This window comes from Pomacea canaliculata, linkage group LG3, assembly GCF_003073045.1.
Source record: "Pomacea canaliculata isolate SZHN2017 linkage group LG3, ASM307304v1, whole genome shotgun sequence".
Taxonomy (NCBI): Eukaryota; Metazoa; Mollusca; class Gastropoda; order Architaenioglossa; family Ampullariidae; genus Pomacea; species Pomacea canaliculata.
The window spans coordinates 14,190,125-14,217,627 of record NC_037592.1 but is presented as its reverse complement, the minus strand read 5'-3'; the positions used below and the strand labels follow the sequence as shown (position 1 = coordinate 14,217,627).

General features: G+C 42.9%; 1 protein-coding gene across 1 annotated transcript in view; it reads left to right on the top strand.

The window, feature by feature from the left end:
- The first annotated feature begins 2,292 nt into the window (after positions 1–2,292).
- Positions 2,293–27,503, top strand: part of LOC112559229 — a 33,617-nt gene continuing 8,406 nt past the window's right edge. Inside the window, exon 1 of the mRNA XM_025230290.1 lies at positions 2,293–2,552. Coding sequence (XP_025086075.1) covers positions 2,456–2,552 — 97 coding nt within the window. The 5' untranslated portion in view covers positions 2,293–2,455. The remainder of the gene's footprint in view (positions 2,553–27,503) is intronic.

Sequence of the window (27,503 nt, the reverse complement as noted above, 5' to 3'; positions counted from 1 at the left end):
ACCTTAACAAACCTGTATTGCAGTCTAGAAGATCGAACACCTGAGCACATCCACCGAAAGCACAGAGAAAGAGAGACAAGTCACGTACACAAGAGCAGACACCTTACTTAAAAGAAAAAAACAACCTCTATCGAAGCAAAAAGACATGGAGGACACTACATTATTCATCCATGAGGGGATGAGAGTGTAACCTAGCAGAGAAGAATCTCGAGTGACAAGACAAATGAATAAAAGTGAGGGATACTGCTGCAATTTAGACGTCGGTATGTTCTCCCCATTTCGTCTGTAAGGCCATTAGCTAAGGAGGAGGTGTAAATAGCCCAGACGTTTATTTTACCCGTGAATCAGCGCGACATATAGTGTTCTTGTTGTGTTTACCACGCAGTTAATAGCCTTCATTTCAACAAAACATCGCAGCACTTTCATTCCGATACAATGACATGGCGAGGTATTATGTCTACCTTAATGTGTGGAATAGTCAATATACTCTCGGTTGTAACCTGCACATCAAAGAAACTAGTGATTTAGTATGGGCTGTAAATGTAATGTAAATATGATGTAAACTACTCGCAACGAGTCTTGACACAGGCGAGTGCATTTTCAAGAGGCTATTACATAAACATCATTCTACTAATGACTACCTAGCTTAATCTACTACATGAGTGTGTAACACAACACCCCACACAATTTTTTCCAGCTTGCTTGAAAAATTCTAGTGCAAATAAAATGTTCAAGTACGCCAAAAATCACCTTGTACTTGAGACCCTGAAGATGGGCTTTGCCTGCTGATTTATAATGGCGGTCAGAACTCAGAAAAATATTGCAAAGGGAGGCACTGATGATAACCTTTCCTTGTAAAACTGTAGTAATAATCGAGTTTGTTGCTATTTTGGTCTGTCACTTTGAACTTTCTGTGTTTTTGCTCTGACCCGGACTTTCCCCCTACTTCCGCCACAACTGTTTGTGGTCCCCTGGATTGTGATGGCCTCTTTACACGTCTTATTCTTTTTATTTCGCTATAAAAAAGAAGAAAGCTCGATGCCTTTGTTATCAAGATTTTAAAGAAAATGGTTTACTCTTCTGCAGTCCTTGCGACGGCGGAAACGATGTATGCTCGTGCATGTTGGAAGTAATGACAATGGTGACGAAGAAAGCATCCCCAGGTTGGAATCCAGTCAACTGTCGAACAATTATAAAGCATAAACAGCTGGCTGCAGTTCTGCCAGTCTCGATTACCGTCGTTTAACACACACATATATATATGCGTTTACCCGGATGTGGAAATAGGCAGCAGGTATGCACACTTTACCTTACACAACAAAGAGTTGCGAAAAAAAAAAAAAAACCCACACAGAGACGATAAAGCTTGAAAGAAGGCACAGGTAACTGCTGTAATACACTTGTGATCAGAAGCTAGCTGCGCAATGTGTTTCTAAAACTTAAAACTGTTTTAAAGAGGCAAATGTATCTCTATGAAAGTTAGATGCGTTGAACAAGCACAAACAGAAACTGTGCTGACGGAAACGAGGGTCTGGCTTAAACAGTTGCATCGTATTTTAAGCAATTTGTTTAGAAACATTTATGAAAATTGTGTTGTGCACTGTGTTTGCATAAAACGGATCATCTAAAGAGATTTCAGACTTAAATGTGTTTAAGATTAGAAATGTGCTGCGCAACTGGCTCCAGTCAAATAGCGAGATTGTTGGCAACTAGCGTCACACAGCTCACGGTTCAGTGAATATGTTATTGTTAGTCGAACATAATGTGAATAAAAGGTCTTTATGTCTCTTTCTCTAGGATAAAACCGGGCGCTGCTATAGATGAGTGACATGCTCGTGTCAGGATACTATATATATTTTAGTAATAACTACTTTCAGTTCTTACAATTAGAAATTATTGCATGCTGTCGGTTTTTAATCTATTGTGAGGTAACCATAGCGTTTCTTAAAAAACAAAACAAAACAAACAACAACAAAAACAACAACAACAACAACAAAACCCCCCAACGTTTCTAGCATGCGTGTCATTCTGAGCTCAGTCAGGACCACTCGGGTATGTCGAATGAAAAGAAACACGCAAAATCAACACTTAAAAAAATAACAAAACAGGATTAAACAAACCTCTAAGACATATTTATCTTTTGTCAATCAAAGTTGGGTACGAAAAAATAGCTCAACAAACATATCGACCAGGAAGAGAGCGAACGAACCGACGTCCCACCGCTGGCTAGCCGTCTGCATCTGCCCTTCCCGTCGTGCAACAGAATCGATTGGAAAAAGACGTCACGTGACCCGATCGCGTCCGCGTGCCGTCCCGAGCAGACGAGAAGCCCGCCCTGACGCCGTGTACCTGACTGTCGCCTCCTTCTCGCACACAGCACGCGACTGCTGCTCTGGGCTCTGTGTCATCAGCTTCGTGTGATGAGCTCTCGTTCGCTTGGCGTACCCTAGCGTAGATGCTGAACAAAATGGCAACACACGGCTTGCTGCACGCTGCTTCTCAGGACATCATCCTGCTGGGAATTTCCCTCTTCCTTTTTGTCGGAAATAGCTGTGAGTTGTCTTTTGTTTCCTCTTCGTCGTTTTGTTGCTCACCTAGCTGATTGTAAATGTGATGTGCAAAATACCTGTTCAGGAAAAAAAAAAAATCATTAGCCATCCGTGTGTAACGCCTGGTTCTGCGCATTTTTTCCTCTCCTGATATGTGTAATACAGGCTTGAAAAAATACGAAATGATTAACACTTTAAATATAAATAGAATTTTGAATGGATGGCTCTTCTGTAGTCTGTAAAATTGGGAACGATTATAAATGTCTCTTATTTTGTCCTCTGTTTATTTTTCGTTAAAAATCAGTATGTTTGACAAGTTGCTTCCTAGCAGATCATACAATTTTGCAAGTTTAGCTGCTTTACCTTTTCCGGACCCTCGATCTGTGGTAAATAAAGGCAGCCATTAATATACATTGTTAAATTACTATTTCTCGCCTACTTCTATTATTTTTCGATATACATATCACCATTCAAGGGACGTACAATATCCACGTTGAATGAATCCCTTAAATGTTTTTAGGTGACTCGCTAGCAAGCTCATTAACAATATCCAGTTACTAGTCTTAATTAAAACTATCAACTACCCACAGTTGAAATAAAAACCCCTTTGGATTCGATATCTCATGGCCTTTGCTGTTAGTATCGTTGTTCGCTTTCTCTTTATTGCCATTAACGGCTAGTTTTGATACTTGGGTTTTGTAGGTATGACATGACCTGAATAGCTGTTCGTCGATATCTTTGTTTCTGAATTGGAAGCTTAACCATGATTTACTGATAGTGACCACGATTGCCTGGTGTTTGTTTTTCTTGTCTACACGACATTATCGCAGTAACGAATTGCTCGTACTCTAGTCTGCGTGAACTATTTACACCATACCAACCCTCGCAGCCATTCCTTTCCCTTTCTGTGTACACCTGGCTTCCTGTCCACATTTCAAACGTCGCTTTTGTGAGGGCCCCGTTGTTAGGAATTCCTGGCCACAGACCTCATCGTGCTATGTTAACGCTACTGGTTGTTCATGTTAGTGTGTAATCGTTTCAATATGACCTTGATAGCCAGCATACTCCCCCAATCCCCTCTTTTTCGCGGTCTCGAATGGTTGTTTTCGCGTACTAGTCCTCCTGATTTTTTTTTTTAGTCTATTTTTGAATTGTTTACATGCCCTGATAGTGACTGTGCGTCGCTTAGACATTCGAGGAAGAGGAGTGGTTCGCAATTTTTTTTTAAAATTTTTACGCTAGTGAGCATGCTAGAATGATTAGTCTTATCAATATCCCGTCATTTCCTGTTCAGTCTTACTCTCCTTCTCTCATTCGCGGGAGGATTGAGCGCCCGATGTGACCCATGACCTCGCACAATGTCCAGTTTTGTTGAAGCGAGCAGCATGCTCTGTCACGTTTACTTTGTGCAGTGATAGGACAAGAGGTCAGGTAGTCTCACAATCACACAAACGCACAGGTACACGCAGGTGTGCTGAACCGGACCGACTACGCTTCACTGGCGCCTGCTGTCTCGCGTCAGACCGGTTTCGCCTTGACACGTGCTGTGGTTGCCGACAAGCTGACCACCGCAGACACAATGCTGCTCACTTCTAGGGTAGTAGTTACGACACAGACTTAATTTCCTACCCCAAAGGTTTGCTCTATCGTCGCTAAGAACCTACAGCCATAGCAAACCCGTCTGTAGCCATTGCTGTGGACCGTGTAAAAGATGGGGGCCTTTAGATTACCAATTGACCTACTTGCTTTCTCGTAAAAGGACCCCAAATCGCTTCCGGTGTATAAGTAAGACCGGGGTCAGGCTACATCTGCTTTATCAACTACAAGCCCTTTGAAAACATGGCACGCACACAAAGGAATCGATTCGTTCTGTATGTGTGCGTGTGTGCCGCATAGTCTTTTTACCACCATACGCTGTGTTTTCTCGAGAGTTTGATAGCAGTGACTGGAGGGGACTACTATAAAAACTGCAGGCATCGAGATGTTCGTGGTAGCTTGCACCGTTGATAAGCTACTGTGCTAACAGGATAATTATTGATCATCATCGTCTCGGAAAAGGACAATTCTTGTGGTTTTTGCACCTTATCCACAGTCTTTTAAACCATCCCCTAAAAAAAAAAATTACCTGGGAAGGGGACGTAGTCTTTGAAATCTTTTCAGACTCAGTAGATATCAAGAGGAATAAACCAAGGATTTTCTACGTGCACACTCAACATCCGAATAGAGGACCCTTGGCCATTGTTTATTAAGTCTAAAGTGAACATTTTCATGTGGCCCATAATGGTGGTTTCTGTCTGAAGCGTCTCATCTCTTTGTTTGCCGTTAGTCTTATCCGACGATGAGTACTGTTAATTGTGGCTTCTGAACAGCCTGCGTCCGGTAACAATTCTATAACGGGGTACACTCCGCGAGTATCAAGCATGTACAGTGTTATGAGTTGGGGTAGGCCTCGTGTTGTTTTGTGTATGATTGGCGTCTGACGTCATGTTTGCGTCATTTGTTCCACGTCACTTGAAGAGGAAAAAGACGTCATACATAAGAGTTTTTCTCTGTGGCTGAGTGAGCGGTGAGAAACAACGGTCTTCGTCCGCCATGACTCTCACAATGACATTCCTCTGAACTTGTGCCTCTTCGACTCGGTTCACCTACAAATCTCTTCATCCTCATCGTCATCTGCGTGGACTCGTCCAGGTTGTGTGTGCGTATCCAAGGTACCTGTACATTCATCTTATTACATACAGTATGAGCAAACACAGAACTTCAAGATAATTTCTTGACATTTGCAGTCACGCATATAGCTTTATGTAGCAGGTGTTCCAGTGTTGCTGACTTTAATTTCTGACCTAGCCAGAGTGTACGTTTTACTTTCCAGTAGACAAAGTGCTGTGGTTCGCTGCCTGTTTTTGTGCCTGTTCACAACTCAGCTGTCGTAGGATCCTGCGGGCTCACATTCCTTGTATTATTGTGATACTGTTCTTGTTTCCTGCTATTCCCTCTTATCTCTCTTTCTGATAATATTTTAAAAAGTGATCTGCAGCTTTTAGACTTGGCTGCCTGTCCTACTGACAATCGCTGATTTTTTTTAATTTTAACTGGAAGCGCAGTCATGCATGTAAGCAACTAAACAAATAACATTTTTTTGTGAGGATGGTGTTGGAGGGCAGTGCCGGAAGTGGATACAAAATGCGTAGGAGAAGGAACAAAGGTTTAAGCAGCAAGAGAAATTCTAGCAGCTTGGGTTTTATGTCACACTCGCACGTATTAATTCTCACACACACCGTAACACGCACATACTAAATACACACGCACAGCGCACTAAATACGCACGTAAGACACACTGTCGCCCACTTTCGTCATGTATTGTGTTTATCCTGTCACGCTTGACCATTTATTCAAGGACGGCAGCACACGATACAGTTGCTATACCTCGTCAGACAAACAAGACCAGTGTCGTCTGCACTTTTTAAGTGCTCATGTTTTCGTTCCATTGTTTTGTGAAACTGATACTAACGAGGGAAAATGCTGGGAAAGGCGCGTTGTTCATCTGAGAACTAACAACGTCCTGAAAGAAGATCTTGGCTTTAAAGAGATCACGTAAGACGTAAAGGACCCGCCAGACGCTAGAAGGTCTCAAACAAATGCTTTGTAAACAGGCCACTCGTATCCCGTGACAATGAGATAGGTACACCATGCATGCCCACTCGAACCATGGTACGACATTTCACAATTCACGTGTGACGCTGCTTTACTGTTACGCGCTACAGTTCTTCTCACTGGCCTCGTGGGAGTAAGAACGCGGTTTACACGTGACATGAATTCAGTCATGTGTCTGACTGTACGCCCCCTACCCACCCCAGCTACCGAGGCTGCAATACTAACTACACTTTGTTGGTTGTTTTCTTGGAAATGTCGCAAATCAGGGAAATAAAAGTTGATCCAATTTCTAGACACCCGTGAAAAGCGTGCACTGAGGAACACAAGAAAAAGGTTAATAGAAATAGGGCATTGAGATAATCGTCGGACCGAGGAATGACGTTCAGACTATAAAAGTGTGTGCGGATAAGTGTGATGGGGACGCGGGTGTTTACCTTATATCAAGTTACGATAGCTTCGCAGTGTTATCGTTGCTTCGTTCTGGCACGCACAACGTTGGAGGGCTGTGCCGGAAGTAACATTCGAATTGTGATTATGGGGACACCCTCCCCCATTTAAGAAAACTAAAATCCAACTAAACAAAACCTCCAGAACGATAACAAAATCTTTCCATAAAAGCACTTCCACAGGGCGAATTTCACCGATGTGTGAATCCGATGGATGACAGTATACAAAGTTCTTCTTACTTCATTTAAATGATAATAAGCGTAGGTGAGTGGGTGGATCTGCAGTGGGCCCTTAAGACGAGAACTCGCGAGAACAACACACCAGCTTCAGACTGTCGAATGCTTGTTACAAAAGGAGTTGGAGTTGAGGCGGCAAAGTAAGCAGCGACACGCCGCCATTGGTCAACACTATCCCGCTCTCGAGGTTGTTGACTGTCCTTGTTTGCTAGACTACTATCCTTCCTTTTTCTCTCCCCGCTTGTTGTGTGCTTGAAAGAAACAGGAGATGACTTTACAGATTTTAGTGGGACAGATGCTGCTGTACAGCTTGACATGTTTAGCACCTGCCGGAAAAGAGCACGATGGGAAATGCGCTCCTATTTTGATAGATGGACATAGGCGCACAAATTGACAGGATATTTATTTGGTCCAAAGCATTCTTCGCTAGATTTTATTTATATAATTTTTGGAATTCAGGGGCGCAGGGAATTCTCAAATAGAACTCGTCACATATATACATATATATATATAAGCATCAGGTTAAGAACGCTGACTGTTGATAGCGCTTCGGATGTAGTATGAAAATGTATGTGTGTGGGAGAAAGAGAAAGACCATGCTGATAACTACCTGGGTGCAGTTTTCGGCATACAATGGTATTTCATCTGAGTCATCTACCATTACGGGTATGGGTCAGAGTAGTCAGACTTTCCGTAGGAATGACTCACTAGCCACGCCTATACAAGATAGTGTACAACCTGCACGTACAGTTCTGCATACCTCAAAGCTGCTCGCATTTCACATCGTAATGTTGTCGGTAGCCATAGGTGAACCGAGACAACAACAACAAAAAAAAGTTCTCAGGTGGGACTGGTTTTGCAGGAACCATGGGAGGAGGACACGCTTGAACGCGTGGAGATGCACTTTGTGTACTGATTTCTCGCTAGACGGACACCTGGTCCCTTTTTAAGAATTCTGATGGAGCATGTTTTCACGGTGCCGACGTCTCCATCAGCAAACGTTATTCTGTCGAGAAAGTTCATTCGTGTTAGAATGCTCTTATCAAGGCTGTTTGAAATGGCTGATAAAAGGTGTTAAAGTGAATCAGAAGTGAAACGGAACATGTTGTGAGGCAGTTTGACATGAATATGATAGATAATCTGACGTCAGTAGAGGTGTAGCTTGTCGATCTTTAATACTGGGATTTTTTTTTTTTAAATCAAAGCTCGTGTAAGAGCCACAAATCATCTCCATTGAGGCATGTTGCACAGGTGTTTGGCGTCGTGCTTTCATCAGAGGATAGAAAACTTGGGAGATTTGGATCCTTTTGTCACAGGATTCGTTGTCACTGTCAGTGACAGACATATCCTTGGGGCCTTTGGCGTAGCCGACGACCTTTGCTCAAGCAGAAAGTAGCACCGTGCTTCCGTTTCTCTGATAGCTTGCTCACTCTCCCCCTCCCCCCACGCCCTATACTACCTGCCAATATGATGTGTTTAACCAAGCGATTCATATTTCCCGTGATGCAAGGCTGCACTATGTACCATGTACCGATGTTCTTCCCCCAAAGGCGTACGTGTTGTCAGGTGACATTCAGAAGCAAAGGCAGTTCCACGAGAATCTAGATTCTAGAGCAGGGTTGGGCAATTAATTTTCCCAAGGGGCCGCATGAGATATTGGGATGGTTTTAGAGGGCCGGACTAATACAGTTAACTCAGTTTTACCCAATACTGTATATATAGTATATACACTGGCGGGCGGGCGGGCGGGCCGGCCTTTGCCCAGGTCTGTTCTAGAGTATATCATCGTTGACAGACAAATTAATCCAAATCAGACATTGTTTGTTTGTTTTTTCCCTTTTGTATTATTATTTTTTTTTTTGGCAGATCGCGACGAGCGCAGTAAGGTGCCACTTAAATTGGCGAAGATGTACTTGCTGGCCTTCATTGTATGAGGTCCAAAGTACGACATAACTGGTCTCGTCAGCAAATCGACTGGTGAAACCAAACAAATATCTTGGTCCTGATACGTGGACATGGTAGCGTTCGTATTTAAGAAGTATATCCTGGCTGAAGAACCTCCGTTGCCGGACACATAATGTGGAATATTTGACTGGGTTCAAGGAATTCTCTTAACGGATCCTCATGTAAAACTTCGGCGTCGTCACACAAATTCGCATTATGTCCGGTTAACAAGGCCGACTGAGACGAACACCTTGGGTGGCATTTGAAAAAAAACAGCGCATGTCGTTCCACAATTTTTTGTCTCACTGGAGTATGATTAACGCCGTTGATAATAAAACACGTTGCTGGGGGAAATGGCAGCGAGAGGTGGGCAGGTGGTGGGTAGACAGCCGTGTTTTCGGCCCATACAACCAGCTGGATGAGCATATGTCCACCCCAACACTAGACTTTGAACTGTGACAAGGATGCATGTTGTTATTTGGAGCACAGTTGGTACAGAAGTCATCTGCAATGAAAGACTATAAACCGTTTAATAAAAATTCTCGAAACATACTGTCTGTGGTTTAGGAACGCTGAACGCAGGCTTATTTAAAATGGCTGTAGACCCAAACAATCCAGACAGGAAACTGCGGCTTACGTCTTCCCGCCATTTTGTTTGTGTAACATCTGTACAGAAGACTCTAAGAAACTGAGGTTGTAATAACCTAAGGCCAGTAAGGGGACATCACTTTATCAGACCGTGATGGTAACTGTAAAGCACATTTTTGAGAAGGGGGAACGTTATCGACAATTATTTTCTTTGTAGGCTATGCATGTATTATGTAGTTCACATGTAGGGCAGAGGGCTCGAGTTGCCGGTTCTGCGTCAGATGGTTGACACATACAGAAGTAGGCCGCGCTGTGGAAACAATAAATTCCTCCCACCCTCCCCAGGGTACTACATGAATGAAGTTCAGTTTTCTAAAGAGATCAACACATGAGGATTCGGTTAAAGCTTGGAGGGCAAGGGTACCCGTCAACCAGCCACTGTCTAAATGGCGGAGCCACCGAGACCCTCCTGACCTTTAGGTGCAAAGAAGCGCGACGCTGGCGCAGTGATCTCTGAGAACTTGTGTACAGTCTATGGACAGCAAAGTTGGTGCATGCATGTTTTCAGGGTTTTTGCGTAAATGTAAAGAGTTTTCAGATCCCCCAGTGAAAAGTGTTTGAGATTTTGATATAATTATTGAGATTTTTTATTCTTATTTATATTGTCGTGATCTTGATCCCTAACGTACTAACGATAAAATCTTAGCTCTTTTGCGTTAGCTATGAGTGATAGGAACGTGAGTCACGGATGCTTTCCCCCACTTTTTTTGACTGCGGCTGCGGATGAATAGTTGTGAAACCCTCGCTTTCTGTAAGAACCGTATGCAGAAGACATCCCTAGTTAATCGAGTTAGCTTGTTTGTTTTTGGTCTGCGCCTGCGTAATGATGAATCATTATCAAAGCTTGCATCCTGCTGTAACATGTACCTTGGTCTCGAAAGAGAATTGCTAAAATATATTTACATTTGAAAGTAGAGGAGTATTTACCAGCCAAAACTCAGATCAAGGTGGTAGATCAGCAGGGATTGTGGGTGCAAAAGGAAACTTGAAAACGAATATGGTTGGAGTTGATTGGATCACGTGACTTAAGTCACAGTCCATTTGAAGACGTAAACGAAAAGCAAGTCTTGTGAAGAATTGTGTTGGCGGAGCTACGATTATCTCTTGTTTACGTAAACGAGATAAAATATGTGGGATGGTGAGGGCAGAAAAATGTCATGCTTCTCAAGTTTTTACACTAGCGACACTCAGACTTTTCGTCAATCGACGGATTGTATTCAGAATTTCTGGACATCGGTGTCACAGAAAAGTCACGGTGACGAAGCGCAAGGACTGTCACCTGATACACCCTAGGGGTAAAGATCATGTATGCGTGCCCGATACCAGGGTACATTTTACTCGGTCTGTCCCGGGTTTTCTTGAAACTGCGTCACTCTATTCGGTAAGCTAAGTCCTTAAAACCCGAGCGTAATGTGCCCTCGTTTTGATGGTCGGTGTCCAATGTTTGGTAGTGACGTCATTTTCGTGAAAACGATTCGTAGTTTGTACTCTCCGTCCGTTTAAACTTGCAAATAATAGCGCACTCTTGTACGATGTAACATAGGATTGATTTTAGAGCTTCGTAAGATAATATTTTAACATAACGGTTCCGAGTAAAACAATGATATAACCGTAGTTTTAAAATGAAATGCCGAAATGTCCATTACAGCATGGCAAGTTATTGTATGTTGGGGCTGTGTGAGATCTAGAAACTTGTTTGACTACGAGCATCAAGCAAATGCCAGCTGTTGTGGTGTGAGATATAAGACAATCAAGGCAGACGAGAGTTTTTTAAAATGTAAAAAGACCGCGAAAATTCACAATACATCTCCTTACCATGATAGATTGTAATCATTAGAGTGTTCATTGTCTTCTAAAGATATTAAATAAAATCACAAGTTATTAGCCTGGAACTCTGGGACACTCAAAAGTGCTAAGAATGCACATTAATACCCATGATAATTTAGGGCTTACCTACCTAACGCTGTATAAATGATTGAACCACTCTATTAAAAGATTTCCAGATGTCAGTCCTTACTTGGCTATAACATATCCACGTAACAGTTGTTAACATCTGATGTAATACCACTAACACAGTGACATTTAGTAAGGGGCAGAGTTCGGAGGGAAGTCTGTAGCTCGTTAATTCACTGTCCAATAGTTTATGCACTAACTCCCAGATTTACTGGTTCTTTGGTAAATTTTCAGTTCAAAAAATATGCGTTGCTTTCTACACAAGAAAGCTTATATCAGACATGCTTTGTCGAACGTTGCCTATCTGCATGGGCGTGAAAGGTGAAATCTGTCTTCGTGTGCGTTATCACGATTTGCGATTAACATGTTCATTAACCAAGTCTTACGATCTAAGACTGAAACCGTTTGAAATTAACGCTTTTAAAAATGGGTGCGGAACGCAACATTCTTTACCTCGCGACAACGCCTAGTTGGAGACCTCAGAGTAACCTTCGACCTTTGGATGACCGAAAGAAAAAGACAGCATTAGTGCAGCTTGACCGAGGAGGTTAGTCTGCACTGGGTCGGGGCTAGGCTCAGGTTTCCCAATAAGATTTGGGAGGAGGAAATAGAGGAGGAAAACTGATCCTCTCGACGGCCGACGGCTTCTCCCCTTTTCTGAGCGTCATCCCCGGTCTTCGTGGTTCCCTTCCTTTCTACACCTGTATTTCTAGTCATATTAGTCATAGCTAAAACATTGCCGTTTAACCATTGTTCTTCGTGTAGTCAGACAGTAGTATCTCTCATACATCTTCACGCTCAAACATACATGCTCAGGAGAGAGAGAGACGCATACACACAATTACTATTTTTGTAAAAAATAAACATTTTAGTATCCAAGTTCAAAGCATCGCATTGAGCGCATCTTTGTGATGCGGATACTAGCGCGCTACAAAACTTCATCATCAATAAACGGGGTTTACTAGCTACCACGTGGCGACCACTTGGCGGGCTACTTTCATTTTAATCTCAATCCTGCAAACATCGCAAAGCCTCGCACAGAAATAAAAATTAATGCAAAAGTCAAAGATTTAGCTTGAAAGAACAGAAATTTTCAAAGAATAAAATTTTCCAAAATGTAAGATTTGTTTATCGTTCCTGACGCTGTGGATGATTTGTCCTACAAAACACAACATCCGCGCGCCTCCACTCCGCATTGCAACATCCTTAGCCAATTGATCGCCCTCGGATCTCGTGTACGGTTCAAACCAAGGGGCAGTTACGTTGTTGTCTGAAACTCAGTTTCAAGTGTCAAGAAAAAACGTCTTCATACATTTTCACTGCACTCTAATCGCCAGAGGTCATATGGAGGTATTTTCATTTGAATAGCACGTCCTCGTAAATCACATGACATTATGACATAAGTGTTTCAGTCGCCCTGATTTAAAAACAAGCACCGCGAGTCTTGTTTCATGAAAGGCCTTTCAGCGCCCTCTGTTAGTAGAAGAGATGGAGGAACTCACAAGTGTGTCTGACTAGTACTCGATCCCACAATCGCACGACCCCGTAGACTCAGAATTAAACGCAATCTTCGAAGACGTGTAGGTAAATTACCGATAATACCATTACACTCTACCTTTGCGCATACCTCTGTGCGTGGAGACAGGCACGCCGATACCGCCGATAATTCGATTTTCTTTTCATCAGTCGCGACGATGCTGACTAAAAAGTCCAGTAGCTTACAACGCGTCCTTAAAAAGCCGATTGTTATCACCTAAGCTGACACAGCTGCTGTCACGGACATATGTCTCTGCTGCTGAATCAAAATAAAAAGAAAAGAAGTGATTAAAAAAAAATATTGAGCAGCTTGGGGTGGTTCTCAGCTTATTTGTTCTGCTAGACGCACGCGTTAGGTGGTGTGTGACGATTAGGCAGATACCGACACGACACAAAATTATTATTATTTTTTCAAATAAAAGAAATATTTGTAATAAATTAATTTTAATTAAATATTATGTTGGCTATTATTATGTTCAAATCGTTAGCGCTTTGGAAAGTAGATAATGTTCACGTTTCTTCATCAGAGTGTGATTTTTAACAGTTCTTTTGTGTGTGAACTTCATTCCAGTTCATAGAAATAAAATTATCAGAATGTAACGTGTCCTGCATTTTGTATGTCCTATTTCTTATTGTTATGTGCTTTTATGCCAAGTGTTAATGATAGGGTGTCGGGTAGAGGTGTACTAATAATATAACGTGCAAACAACCACGCAATTCAGTTAATGGTGCATTTTTTTTTGCCCGTATACGATAACTTCTATACCAGTGGTTCTTAACCTTTTTTGACAGAAAGAGAAAGTAAGACTAGGTCATGAACATTTTGTACGAGTTATTTTCTGTATGAAAGTGTATGAAAGTGTGAAAGTGTATGAAAGTGTAAAAATCCCCAAATGGTGTGTGTGGTGGTACAGTGTGTGTGTGTTGGGGGTGGGGTGGAGGTGATCTTTAGCATATGTCTCGTGATATTTTGCTAACACGTTTACCTTTCAAATTGTTCCGAAACAACTCTGAGCAGGTGACTCAGAGCACAGTCACGCAATGTCTCGATGTTTTTAAAGTGCCTTGCGTTTAGCGTTAAGTTTCTATCCTTCATCAGTCTTGGCTGACATTTCAGTTACATCCCTCTTTCCCCTTTCTCGCCAGGATGGTATGTGTGCCGGCTGCAGTAAACATAATACTTGACAAGGTAATCTTGCACACATGCAGATAAACCCACCCACAAACGCCGACCCGCTGTCAAAACTTTATAAACGGAACGAAAGCTGCACGATTTATAGTAACAGGAATTTACCTTATCTCCGAGACAGGTGAGCGACTTGGGAGATGTGCAAGTGTTATGTGTTAAAATGTAAGACCTTGATACAGAGTTAACAAGATGGTAGCGGTAGGTGCAGGGGTGTAAGAAACGAAAAAAAAAAATATTTATAACTACTGTCACGTCAATTTATCTGGAAGACCGCACACCTCGCGTGAACGAATTTGAAAAAGAAGATAAATAAATGTTTATTCTGTTATTCCTCGGGTGTTAGACGCAGTTTTCTCGCTCGATAGTAACGAAAAGATAATTTTTACCGTGACGATGCTGGCGGTAAATGTGAGGATTATAGGAAAAGCAAATTTTATAGCCACACACATTCTAATTTTTTTCTTTTAAACGAGGATTAGGATATGTTGCTATCGTGAGAAATGGTGTGTGTGTCGACACAGCCCGTTGATCGTCTTTGTTGTCTTAACGAAATCACGAACAATGAGATCGCGCGAGCAGACAAACACATTCTCTCTCTTCAGGCGGTGACCTTTTTACGTGAATAATTTAGAATAGCCTGTTACTACATCTGTACATGGCAACACTCACTTTAAGTGGAATGTAAGCAGTTTGAAGAGGTTAAATCGGCGATATATCAGCTTAGTGATCGGCCCACTCGCCTCTTATCTCAGATCATGCTCCTGCTACTGGATGCCAGGTTTCCTCATGGCAACGTTGGCAAGGACAAACCTTGAAGTTCCACTTTTGGTCTGTACGCAGGATGGAAGTGAAAGGTTTATTGAGTGTTCCTAGCGTTAAATGCTTTCTGCTTGCCATCTTCTCTCAACGTCTTCTTGAAGAAAAGGGCTTTAGAAAAATTCTTATTTATGCAATGAAAAACATAAACTTTAAAATAATAACCATGAAATGTATGAGTAGAGAACACGCCGTATTCGTATGCCGTCAGGCACAGCAAGTCAAGCGTCGTAATTTGGTCTGGCCATGTGACCCACCGCTCTAAGGGTGGTCGTCGCCGCAGTGGTCATCTGGCTTAGGAACATAAAGGAGTGGACTGATCTTCCTGCGGCCAAGACAGGCGGGAGTGGCAAGCCTTGTCAGCTGCCTCTCCCCAACACCACCGACTGGTACCGTAAGGGAGGAATTAAGGCATAAATGCATCTTTTGCCTGGCTATATATTCACCTTTCATCTTCTTGTCTCGCCACGTATTGTTTAATGTAGTCTGTTCCCTCCGGTTACCGTGACAGAGGACATGATGACCCGGGCATCAGCTTTGTCTTCATTGAGGCGAACGTTGAGCGGGCTTTCCTGCAAAGTTGAAGATTGTGATCTGGTCGACCATATTGTGTCAGTTTGTGTGTGTGTGTGTAAACGTTTGTTTGTCACGCATTTCGAAATAATGTTTCTGGGTTACTAAGTCCACATCGCCGAATGGGGGGAAAAAAGGGAAAAGCCTTTTGGGGCGCAACCTCCCATAGGTTTTATTTCAAATATTTGGAGCGCATAATGTGAGGTTTGAGAACGATTCTGTCCTCTCGTTTTCTGTCAGAATTTTCAGCGCGGCAACTGTCTCGTTTACCATCCAGCCCAACCATCGTCTGTCCCCTTGCTTTTGTGTGTGCAGGATTGTAAGAGTAAGCATCAGACCTCAATTTTCGCAAACGACTGTTAGAGCCGGAGCCACGTTCTTGGTGGCGTGACATTTCCGAGACGCAGAGGTTTTCTTTTTGCAAGCCCTTTCTTTCGGACACCTTCACTTGCCCATTGCTGAGGGCGGAAACATTTGAGGTTGTTAGGTTGTAGAACTTTCGAGCATTGTTACTCTCCGGTTGTGCTTGCTTTGACAGAAAAGTCCTTCAATTTCACGCTGGTTTCGCACTGTAAGGGGTGGGTGGGTGGAATAATAAGGTGGTATTGGTGATTGTGGGAGAACGAGGGTAGTCAGATAAGCAGCTCCCTCCCATTCCAGCGAGAAGTGCGTGTGCCCCAGTGTATAAAAAGAAAGAAAAAAAAGTAAGGTCAAGGTCGTTCCCTAAACTTTTTTTAAACAGGTTAGGGGGGTTAAGACCAAACTTTCTTCAGACCAGCATGTATGCGAGGTCGGTGCTTACCCCTTCCCCCCTCTCGCTGCTTTACCTTTCCCCAAATCTCTTTGGATTCGAGATTACCCACAGCTGGGTCGACTGGAGAAGGGGTGGGGTAGGGAGATGAAGTTAGCAGTGTTAGCTGCTCTATACGGGTATCGAATCTGCGCGCCTACGAGAGGAGGGAGTCAATTGTTTTACACCGAGCCAGCAGCTAAGGCTTTATCACGGCAAGACAGCGCGCCTACGGATTCATACGTTAGTGCTGTAACCCAGGGGTGTCAAACACCCGGCCCGCCATGAAATTTTACCTGGCCCGCGAAAGAATTTTAGTTAATCATTGTTAATGGCCCGGCGACGGTGACAGAAGGCAAAGAACAGAAAAGTTCCCGTCGAGCACAGCAAGGGTCAAGGCGGGGCCCATAAATCTGACCTTTGACACTCGACACGCTGGCCTGAACACGGGCCGCGGGTCGAAGAGTTTTAGTACCTGTTAACTTCCCTGAATCGGTCCGAGATCAAAGGGTGACTAGGGTCAACCCACGTGTATGATGAGGCAGCTCAGCAAAAGACTAATAGAAACTCATCACTGTCTGACTGCGGGCTGGGGAGCGGAAGTCGTCTCGATGAGACGTTAAGTTGTGAGAAGCAAACTTGTGTAGATCAAGTTGGTGGGAGTATAGCTTCTCCAAGGACAGGGGATTATATATATACCTACCAACTAGAATTATATGTGCAAACTGTGCATGATACGTGTCAACTGTGAATTACACACGTGGACTGTGGATGATAAGTGCCAACTGTGGAATACTGACTGTCCAGTTCCTGCGTCGTCAAGAGGGAATGCCTGCCGCCAAAGAGATAAGTATCCGAGTATAAACAGCAAGCCACGGTGTTGAAGTAATTGCTGCTTGTCTATTGATGATTTGTGTCTTTTTTGCCTAATTATATCTCCTTTTTTACATACATATACTGATGCAACAACATACATGTCATAGCAAATAGTACTGAGCAGAGCAGAGCGCGCGATTGTTTATTAGAATTAATTGAAAGCTGTGTGTAGTGTGCGAACTTAACGCTAGTCGTAGGTAGTGGTGCGCCATCTGTCGGGGAACAAAGACAGATGATCAGAGCTAAGCACGTTTTGTGACTTTTCTAAAGACTTTTACTTACTGTTAATTTACTTAATAAAGATCGAGAACATTACACTGTGTAGTGAAGGGATTTTTGTAATTTCAATACCAATCAAATTTTAAATTAAAGCTAGCCGTTAAAATGGCAAGAGAAAAGTTGATTTTGAAAACAGAATCTTTCAAAGCCAATGGGAGGCTGACTACATGTTTACTAATATCAGCGGTAAACCAGTGTCTACTTTGTGGAGATACAATAGCTGTGACCAAAGAATATAATCTGAGACGGCACTACAATACTAAACATCAGGACAAGTTGAAAAGCCTAAATGCAGAACAGAAGCTAAAGAAAGTGGAAGAACTTAAGAGGAATCTGAGATGACAGCAGACATTGTTCACTATAGCAACATCACAAAGTGAAGCTGCTGTGAGAGCAAGTTTTATTGTGGCAGAGATCGCTGTCAGCCCGGCCATTCAGTGAGGGAGAGTTTGTGAAGAGTTGCATGATGAAAGTGTGTGAAGTCTTGTGTCCAAACAAAAAGCAAATTTTGCAAATGTAAGCCTCAGCAGAAACACGGTTGCTAATAGGATTTGTGAGATGGCCACTGATGTGAAAACACAGCTGATCGAAAAAAGCAAAGACTTCGTTGCCTACATTTACTCTCTTGCAGTCGATGAAAGCACTGACACGACGGACACCGCACAACTCGCCATTTTCATCCGTGGAGTCGACTCCAGTCTGAATATCACAGAAGAAATATTAGACAAAAAATCCATGCATGGGACAACGACAGGAAAGGACATTTTTGACAACGTATGTCAAAGTATAAGTGACATGAACCTGCCCTGGGATAAACTTGTTGCACTTACAACAGATGGAGCGCCGGCGATGTGCGGCCCACAGAGTGGACTAGTTGCAAGGATGCGGTCACATGTCCAAGAAAATTGTAGTGGGGAGTAGAAAGCATGTCACTGCATAATACACCAAGAATCGTTGTGTGCTAAAGTCCTCAACATGGAGCTTATTTGTGTGAGCAACTTTTCTCTGTGATGAAGATCAACAAAACATCACACAGGAGTCGTCTTACTGATGTACACTTGCAGTCCATCCCGAGAATCTCCACAACACAGAAACTTACTCCAAACATAAACGAATTTGTTGCCAAGAAAAGATGTCAAACGTCCACTTCTGACAAAGTAAATTAAGAAGAAAAACTGCTAAGCCTTGGTTTGTTATTACATTAATTTTGTTTTCATGTATGATTTTGTTTACACAAAATTAAAAACAAAACGTTTAGTTTTCTACTGTTCAATAAAAAGTTATCGGACTTTTATAATAACCTTCGGCCCGCCACCTTCTGTACGATGTGAGATTTGGCCCCCTGGGTAATTGAGTTTGACACCCCTGCTGTAACCCCTCTGCTGTCCGCTTCCCAATGTCTCCCAGAATGAGGACATGCTGATTGCAGTGCCGACTGGCGAACATCTTATTCAATAAGTTACGTGAAAGACCTGCAGATATTTCTGCTTCACAGCGCAAGGCCTCGAGCCGATGTTCTTAATTAACTCTCTGCGCAATAAAATGTCGCTTTTTCAGTTCCTTGTGCCCACGCCGTGACAACAGCTTAGGGTGCGGTTGAGGGTTGAGATGTTTAATTCGCCGCAGTTCCTACCTGGCGGGTGGAGGTGAGAGGCAGATAGTAGTCGCGGTGGAAACACGTTCGCTGCCGATATAACGTTGTTGACTAAGGCCATGGCGACAAGGCGGGACTTGTGTAGGAGGGAGGGTGGTGGAGGTCAATGTCAGGGCTACGCTCACCCGAGACGTATTCAATGAAGCATAACAGGAGGGCTCTACATGACACGTAGCGCGTACATGACTAGGCGTCAGCACAGTGGAAACGGGAGGTGGTGCATAACCACGCGACTTCGAATCAGCGCGGCTGCCATTGTTGACGAAGACATCAACAACGTATGCTTGTTATTGGACCAAAGGCCATAGGAATGCACAGAGGGAGAAAATAAATACCTTGCGCGTGTGTTTGGTAGGAGGGAGGGTTGCGGATATTTAAAAAAGTACGAAGTATGTAAGTTAAAGAACTGATGTGAGCGTGTCACGATTGTGCGTTCTGTAACATCTGGTTGTACTTGTGGCAATTAGGGGTTGCTTGGGGCTAAGTTGCCGTGACACCTGTAGCACCTATGTTTCCGCTCGCGATATTTCCTCGCTGTCCCACAACGAACAAACCTCAGCCGCTACCCATCTACCTCCTGTCTACCTGCTGTCCGCCACCTTCCTAGCAAGACAGTTGGTACCTGCAACAGCCCGCTCTTTATTGTTGCCTACCACGCTGGAACCACCTTTGCGAGTTCACACTATTAAGCAAAACGCAAAAGGGAGATTTGTTGTTGCTTGATATTCCAGTGACAGGTGTAACTTTTCTGCACTGATCAGTCGCCACGAGACAGGTGTTACAGGCCTGTGCCCACGGTATTCGCGAGGTTTAGAGAGAAACCTTTGCCCACTAAATCGTCGTTTTCTCCCTCGTAAATATGTCACATTTTTTTTTCTTTTCGACTACTATTTTTTTAAAATTAAAGTGTGGTTGACGTGCAAGAAACTATTTTTTTTTAAAAAGAGGAACCGTGAAGAAAAGGCCTTTGAAAATAGTGTGAGTGGTGAGGAATAGAAAGGCAGGTGTGTGGGTAGGTGGGAGAAGATTGGGTAGGAAGGCTTTCCTCAGGACAGCCAACCCCAAGGTACAGATATTCAAGTTACGAAAGTTCGCCTCTACGTAGGATTCCATTTTGTGTGTCGTGGTCTTTTACCTCCAAGTTTGTAGAAACTAACTTAAATTTCGCGCTTTTGGTTCTCTCCTCTCTCTTCGACATTCCCGCGACTGACCGATGTGGTCCGTTAGCGCCTGTCACCAAAACACTGAGGGTTGGCTGACCGGGGTTCGGCTCTCGTCTGCATGTGGTGTCTGTTTACAGGGCTGGGTGCCTTGCCGTGATAAAGCCAAAGTTGCTGACTCGGCCTAAAACACCAATTCACCACCCACCCCCATCCCCGCTGACAGTCCGCTGCAGCAGCATTTTGGTGGCGTAGTCGACCTACAGTTTTTGAACCGTGAAGTCGGTCCTGGCCGGTTTACACCAGCCGTGATGTTAAGTACATGTATTTACTTAACTGATCAGGCGGGGAAGCGAATCTCAACCTCTCCCCCTCTTTCTCTCCCACCCCCAACAAACAGAGATTGACAAACTTCAATGGCTGCCGGTGAAGGGCCTTGGTCCGTTACCTCCTTGAGAGCTGGAAAGTGGTCTAAGCATAGAAACCGTTACCCATCCTCCTTAAAATTTGAGGCTTTTGTCGATTTGACACGGTTGTAAGTTCATTTTACTGCCCACATCACCTTGAGCCGCAGGGCAGGCCCGTTGCTTGCAAACTTCTTACCTCTGATGATGAACTCGTTTTATATCTTTTTTTGTGACACTGTTGATGCGAATGAAGTCGCTTTAGGCTGACATCCGGTTGCTCCTGCAGTTGAAGCTGGCGGTGATTCGCCATTAAAAGCATGCACGATCTTCAGCGTCTGTTGGCTGAAGTGGTGACCAGTAGGCTAAAAGATGAACGAGTTTTGTTTAATGTAGACTACCGCTTCATTTATTTTATTTATCGCTTTTTTTAAAAATGTCAGACCAAAGAAAAGGAGGTCTATAAAATATGAAAAGCCCAAAAAAACTAGCAAAACTGACTGAAATAACGGAATGACATTAAAAACGCTTTTTCCCGATTAGTTTTTTTTGTGATGCTTTCATCCACAGTCTGACTTTAAAAGTATTTCTTTAGCTGCATTCAAAAGGATATGAATAGCAGTGAACACAAAGCCTGTCGCAAAGCCCTGTTTTCGCATGCAGGAATATATATTTATGGGCATTGTTGATTACGATGTCTAGAATGTTCTAGACCGGTTTATAGTTTCGGTTTCACCCGTCTCCTCCGCCAAAAACCATGGGACATACCTTAACTTTTGTTTTCGTCTATTGTTCCCTGTATCCTCCATCCCAGTCTTTCTCTGAAGCAGGAGGTTGGAAAGGAATACCTACCGTATAGCCTGCCCACCTGAAGTAAATATCATTCTCGCCAAGTGGCTTTGAGAGCATCTGCATAGAAATCCGCACAACGACCCTTTGTGTGTTGGACAGGTTATCATAGTGGGTCGCAATACTCAAACAAAGCACCATAAGCTCCAGTGAGTGATTTACGTTGATGTGCAAACTGTGGGCGATTGTCTTCTTTGATTTTACGACATAGTCGACTGTTGTTGTGACGATTATGTACGTCAACATATTTTTACTTCGTCAGGAAGTACACTGCTCTAATGAAATGCGATGGACACTTCAGATAGAAGCAAACGAGTAGATTATTGTAACCTAGTGCAGACAAGTCATAAACATTATCCAGACTGATTTCGCGAAGGGTTTACTTTCGAAAGTTAAAATATTTTGTGACAAAATTAACATTTTTCTCAAGTTGCTACAGTAAAGAAATTTTAAACGCATTATCATAACGTGGTAAAATTAGTTTTTGAAATGCAGGTTCTCTAGGAATATTATTTTTTATTTACTTTGATATTTATGAAACTCCACGCCGTTTCTTCGTTCCTGACCAAATTTTGCAGGTGTATTTTGGTGTTGGGGACGATCGTAGACTAGGTTTTGTTCACTTATTATGCTGCAGAGAAAAACGTTAAATTTTGCGTGCTTTTTTGGTTTAGTTTTACCCTTTCATCAATATTACCAGCATCTCCAAATTATCAGAAAATCTACTAGGCAAGGTAAGTGTTGAAAATAATGTCATACTAGAAAATTGAATAGAATGAAGTGAGTGATGGACAGAGACGCGAAGTCAGCGAGACCACATTGTTGATCTTCCTTTCACTACAACTGTCGACTCCGTCACCCTCGCTGCCCTTTCAGTGTAGTCATGGAGATCACTCAGCCCCTTGTTTACAGCTCTAGAACATTTTGTATCGCTTGCGTTGTGCACGTGAACCTTACTTTACTCGTCTAGAGCCCCGGTTTTCAAACTGTGGTACGCATACCCCAACTGGTACCTGACGGGTGGTACGCGAGCACCATAAGTCCTACACTAGTATATATATATTCGTAGTGGGTAGGGTTGGAAGGTAGTACTCGGTCAATTCGAATTTCCGAAAGTGGTACTCGTCTGGAGAAGTTTGAAAGCTGGGGGCCTAGAGTGTTCTTTTGCGTCCTGCGTCCTGCGTACTTGTGAACCTTAAGTAGTTGTGGAGAGAGGTGTGTGTCCTTCAGTAGTACTACTGTAGCATCATTCTTTAAACAAGTATTTCGCTACATTGATGCCACGCATGTCACTACCTGAACTGAGTAAGCTTGTCTCAGATAAACTAGTAGATTCAAATAGGACCATAAAAGCACGGTTGAAAGAGTTTGCGGGAGATAAAGTCCTTCAGACAATCTGTGCGGTGTACCCGTTGCTAGGTTTTCTTTAAACGAAGAACTTTTTAATAAAATTTCTTTGCTTTTACCCTTCATTCATCACAAAAAACCCCTTTCCCCAACCGTAGCTAGCAAGGATACGCCACATTAAGTTATTTCAAAATCATCGCGTTGGGGACCCAGGAATTTTCCTAGCTACCTTATTGTTATCAGTGTTTTTGAACGACGGTGGCTCATTCATCATTGATGTCTTCAGTTTTGAATACTGCACAGTTGAGGCTTTGATGTGAAATAGGATACCACAAGAATGACCAGACACATTTTGATATTTGAGCGTGTCGGGTTAAGACGTGCGTAGTATTACAGCAACACGTGACTGACTTGAGACAGGAAGAACTTTAGGAAATCGCTTAGTGTCTCTCACGTGTGTGGGGGGTTGCGTGTGTGTTTGAGCGCGTGTGATTTGTGAGAGAACAGGTTGATGATAAAGAGCACTGAAGAGGTAGGATTACTCGGGTGTCGCGTAGATGTTTTCCTTGCAGGTGCAGGTAAAGCCTGTTGACACCTACTTTTCGCTTACGGCCACCTGCAATCAAGTTAGTGAATGTATCCGTAGGGAGCATGCACGCGCACACAGCACAGCTTAGAAAGGTGACACACACACACACGCGTGCGCTGATACATGCGCAATATTCGACTTTCCTGATATTGAGTATAAAACTTCATAGCAATATTCCCACCACAGCTCAGTATCGCAGTGCATTAATACTACTACTACTATAAAAAAAAAACAAAAAAAAACAAAAACAAAACCACCACCAAACAAACCAGAAAGACTATCCGGCGCATGTGCGTCGTAAGTTAAACTATTCTCGAGTTTGTATGATTTCTCCTCTCTATTGTCTGCGATGTTCTATGAGAGGAAAAATGGAAGCACGATTTAAACAAGAGCAATAGATAAAGGAGAAGTGTACTCTTCCTATACGAACACTAAATAAATATGTTAACGGAAGGAGTTGATGTGGGTGGGGCTGGGATGCTGGGGAATTGACTATCGAAGCACGAGGCTTTTATGGTGTGTTTATGGTCTTGTTTTCCACTTATTATATTATTGGGGAGGTAACCAAATACGCCAGTGAGTACTGCTGTAGTGTTTGCATGCTTGACCACGGAATTGTTGCTGGCGGAACGTATCCGGCTGCAGTCCGACAGAAAGTACCCGAAAGGCTTTGCTGAAGCATTCCTGCACGGATGTGTATAGGTGGCTGTCTGCCGAGACCAACGCTTAACCTTTTGCGAACTTCTCCGCTGTTAGTCTCGGCGAGCCTAAACAATGAATGTGGCTGAACCGGAACCTTTATACACACCTTGCGTCGTTTTAATAGTCAATCTGAAATGTAAATAAACCAGAAGCTTTGACACAACTGCCTCGTTTTAGTAGTTAACTGGAAAAATCGTCTGCCAGCAGTCCTATACTACAAGTTTCGTGATTTCCTGTGGTCCTGCCTTGGCAGTCCGGTGCCGCAACGGTTATCACCTGTCATACACTAAGATGGGAGCATCGGGAGGGTCCCCCGTACGACAAGGACAATTGTGTACCATAAACAAAGGACATTTCTAACTATCAAGGGACAATTAGTCGACACAACGAAGGACATTTTTGTGCCATACCACTAGAAACCATTGTGTTCCACGCAGTAAAGACCAATCAGTCGAGCAAGTGGCGAATGAATGCGTAACGTGCGAATGTATACGTCAACGAGTGTGGCGCAGGACTTGTAGTTGACTCACTAGATATCTGGATTTTGGTAGGATATGATTGATGGGGCATCTAAGATAATTAGCCAGGATAGCAATTTACATACATCTTCCCTTTCATTGTTTATGTTAGTGAGTTGTGTTAGCTCGTGACATTTTGTTTGTTATCAGTAACTTAATTTCACTAAATTGTGTCATGTTCGTTTATTGGAGATGTGCGCTGGGGCATGAGTCGTTGTGAAGTTATTAATTGGCAATTGCATTGCGCACAGGTATATGTCGACGTGGATGGCGGAGTAGTCGAGACTGTACTGAAGGATTTAACTACGATTCACCGTCCATCACACAATTCCCCTTAGGGTTGCGACGATGGCAGAGTCCCCTCCAATAAACAAGTCGCCCTAGTCTCCTGAAGGAGGATAAATAACCCTTTCCATAGAGCCCTGTAAATTAAGTAAAGAGCCTGAGCTGTAACTGACAAGTACTGTCGATTTCACTTCGGTAGGTCAACCACTGGTTGAGGTGTAGGCCCTCAAGGGCAGTAGTATGGTGTAAAAAGTCCTATGTTCAAGTAGTCTGTAAAATGACAACATTCCAGAACTGTAGTGGCGACCCGATCGACGGGTCGCTTAAAATGCAGCCCTAAATGCTTGCGTGAACACGGCCAAGACGCAGACAAGAAGAAAGTGTTAAAGTCTAATGAGAGATCAAGTCACCTATTGACCACTGTGAAAATAACAAGTCAGTTTAAATGTTATTCAGGGTCTCCAACAATAGTCAGATTGAACAATACACTTAACTATCATGTTCTTTTTTTTTACGGAAGTTCAAGGGTTAATGGCTCATCGCGTCTAAGACGCGGAATTAAGGGAGGATTTCAATCTTGTCCTTCCGCATCTCTTGCCTCAAGAGTCGTCGGCTGGACAGAAAGAAGTGACCGTCAACGGCGCCAGCGAGCCTCGAATCCAGAGACCTTCTTTCCCATGTCGGCCCATAATCATACGACTGTAGAGCCTCCCAGCTATCTTCTTGATGGATTACAGTCCATTCGCCGAGATTGTAAATGGCGGAGTTAAAGATGGCTGACACAAAGTCCTGATAATCCCATACCAGAGAAGTCAAAGTTTGACATGCCGTCCCCGCCATACCCTCGCATCTAAAGAAAACTCTTATGACTGGCAACACCATTTCGTTCATTCCCTGTTTCTTTCAAAATTGTTTAACTGTTTCTGGACAGTTAATTGTAGTTTTGTATTCTTGATAGTCTTTGTTACTAGTTTGTTCGAATAATCATAGGGCAAGAAACTGCTTCCTTGCGGTACATAGCTAGGAATGAAGCTGGCTCTCTGCTATATATGTAGACACAGAAAATATATATATAGACAAAGAAATGCTGGTGCCTTTTTTTTTTTGTCAGCAGATCTCGTTGAAGAGTTATTTCGGGTGCAATTTAGCTTGATTAGGGATGCAAGTCTATCTTAGTATTACACGCATATATTATTGGTTTACGAAATACCTTAAACCGTCTAGTGGGACTATACATACCAATACGTATATTATAAATCAGTTTTAAGAAAACTAGCCCTTGCATCTCCATTGCCGAGCAAGAGATGAGCTGGGTCAGAGACAGTCGAGGTCAGATAATCTAAAAATATCCCGGGTACTCCTGGTTGATTTATACTTAATCAGGGTGGTTAATACCAACGGCTGGCAGGTTTAGACATATATACAACTGCTCTAACCCATGGCTATATAAAATATTTGTCAAACGCCATGGATGAGACTGTGTTGGGGTAAGGGAGGTAGAAAACTCAGCCCGGCTTGTTCCTTTCAAACCTTAAAACAATTGTGACACCCATTGCTTTGGTGGGCGGTGACAAAGTATTTTAAAAATACAACAACAACAACAACAACCCCAAACAAACAAAAAATAAAACAAAACAAAAACCTTTAAACATCGGAAACCGCCCTGTTCTATACCAACAAGCACGCATGAAACCCTATCAAACCTGACAAGTTCCCGGCTGAGATCCGTCCCTGTTTGTCCCTCACGTTGCTGCGCACCGACTAATCATTCTAGAACTTTTTCCATTGTCTGTTATTGTACGATTTTTATTACTCAAGTTTTATTCTACAATTAAAATGATTTCGGAGCATTCAGCAAATAAAACTGTTGAGCGGCTTGTAATCAGTATTAAATACTTCGTTATTGTTTTCGTACCTATAGTTACATTTGTTTGGCAAAGGACACTAATTCAACATTTGCGGGCTTTCCTTCACATAAGCATCAGTTTCTCATAAGTTAGCCTATGATAAAAAATAAAAAAACAAAACAAACAACACACAACAACAACCAAAAACACCTGGATAAAAAATGGGTATTACTCAGTACGGGCGCCATGTTTCTTCTGCATCCGGGAGACGAGAAAGAACTTAGCAACAGGCAAGCAGGTCTCGTCACTAATCCAAGCCGAGTAGTGTACGAGTCTTCAAGATTGTTGCTCTGTATTTAGGTCACTTTGTAAACAAGACTGTCTGCCACGGGACCTTAAAAAACTTTTCCGTTATGTCTTATTATTTACTTTGTCTGCGTATTTCACAGTCTCAGTGTCCTCGCTGTCTTTGTCCCTGCTTTGCTTCGTTCCCATGTCTGCACGAATTTTCTTTTCCTAAGGGAATATTATGTAGGGAACCTATATGAGATTTCTAATGGACCACCTGGCTCATGTTGACTTAAAATAGAGTCGGTGATGCTGAAAATCATCTGGTACATTTCAGTTTGGTAAACGTAGACGATATATACTGGAGTGC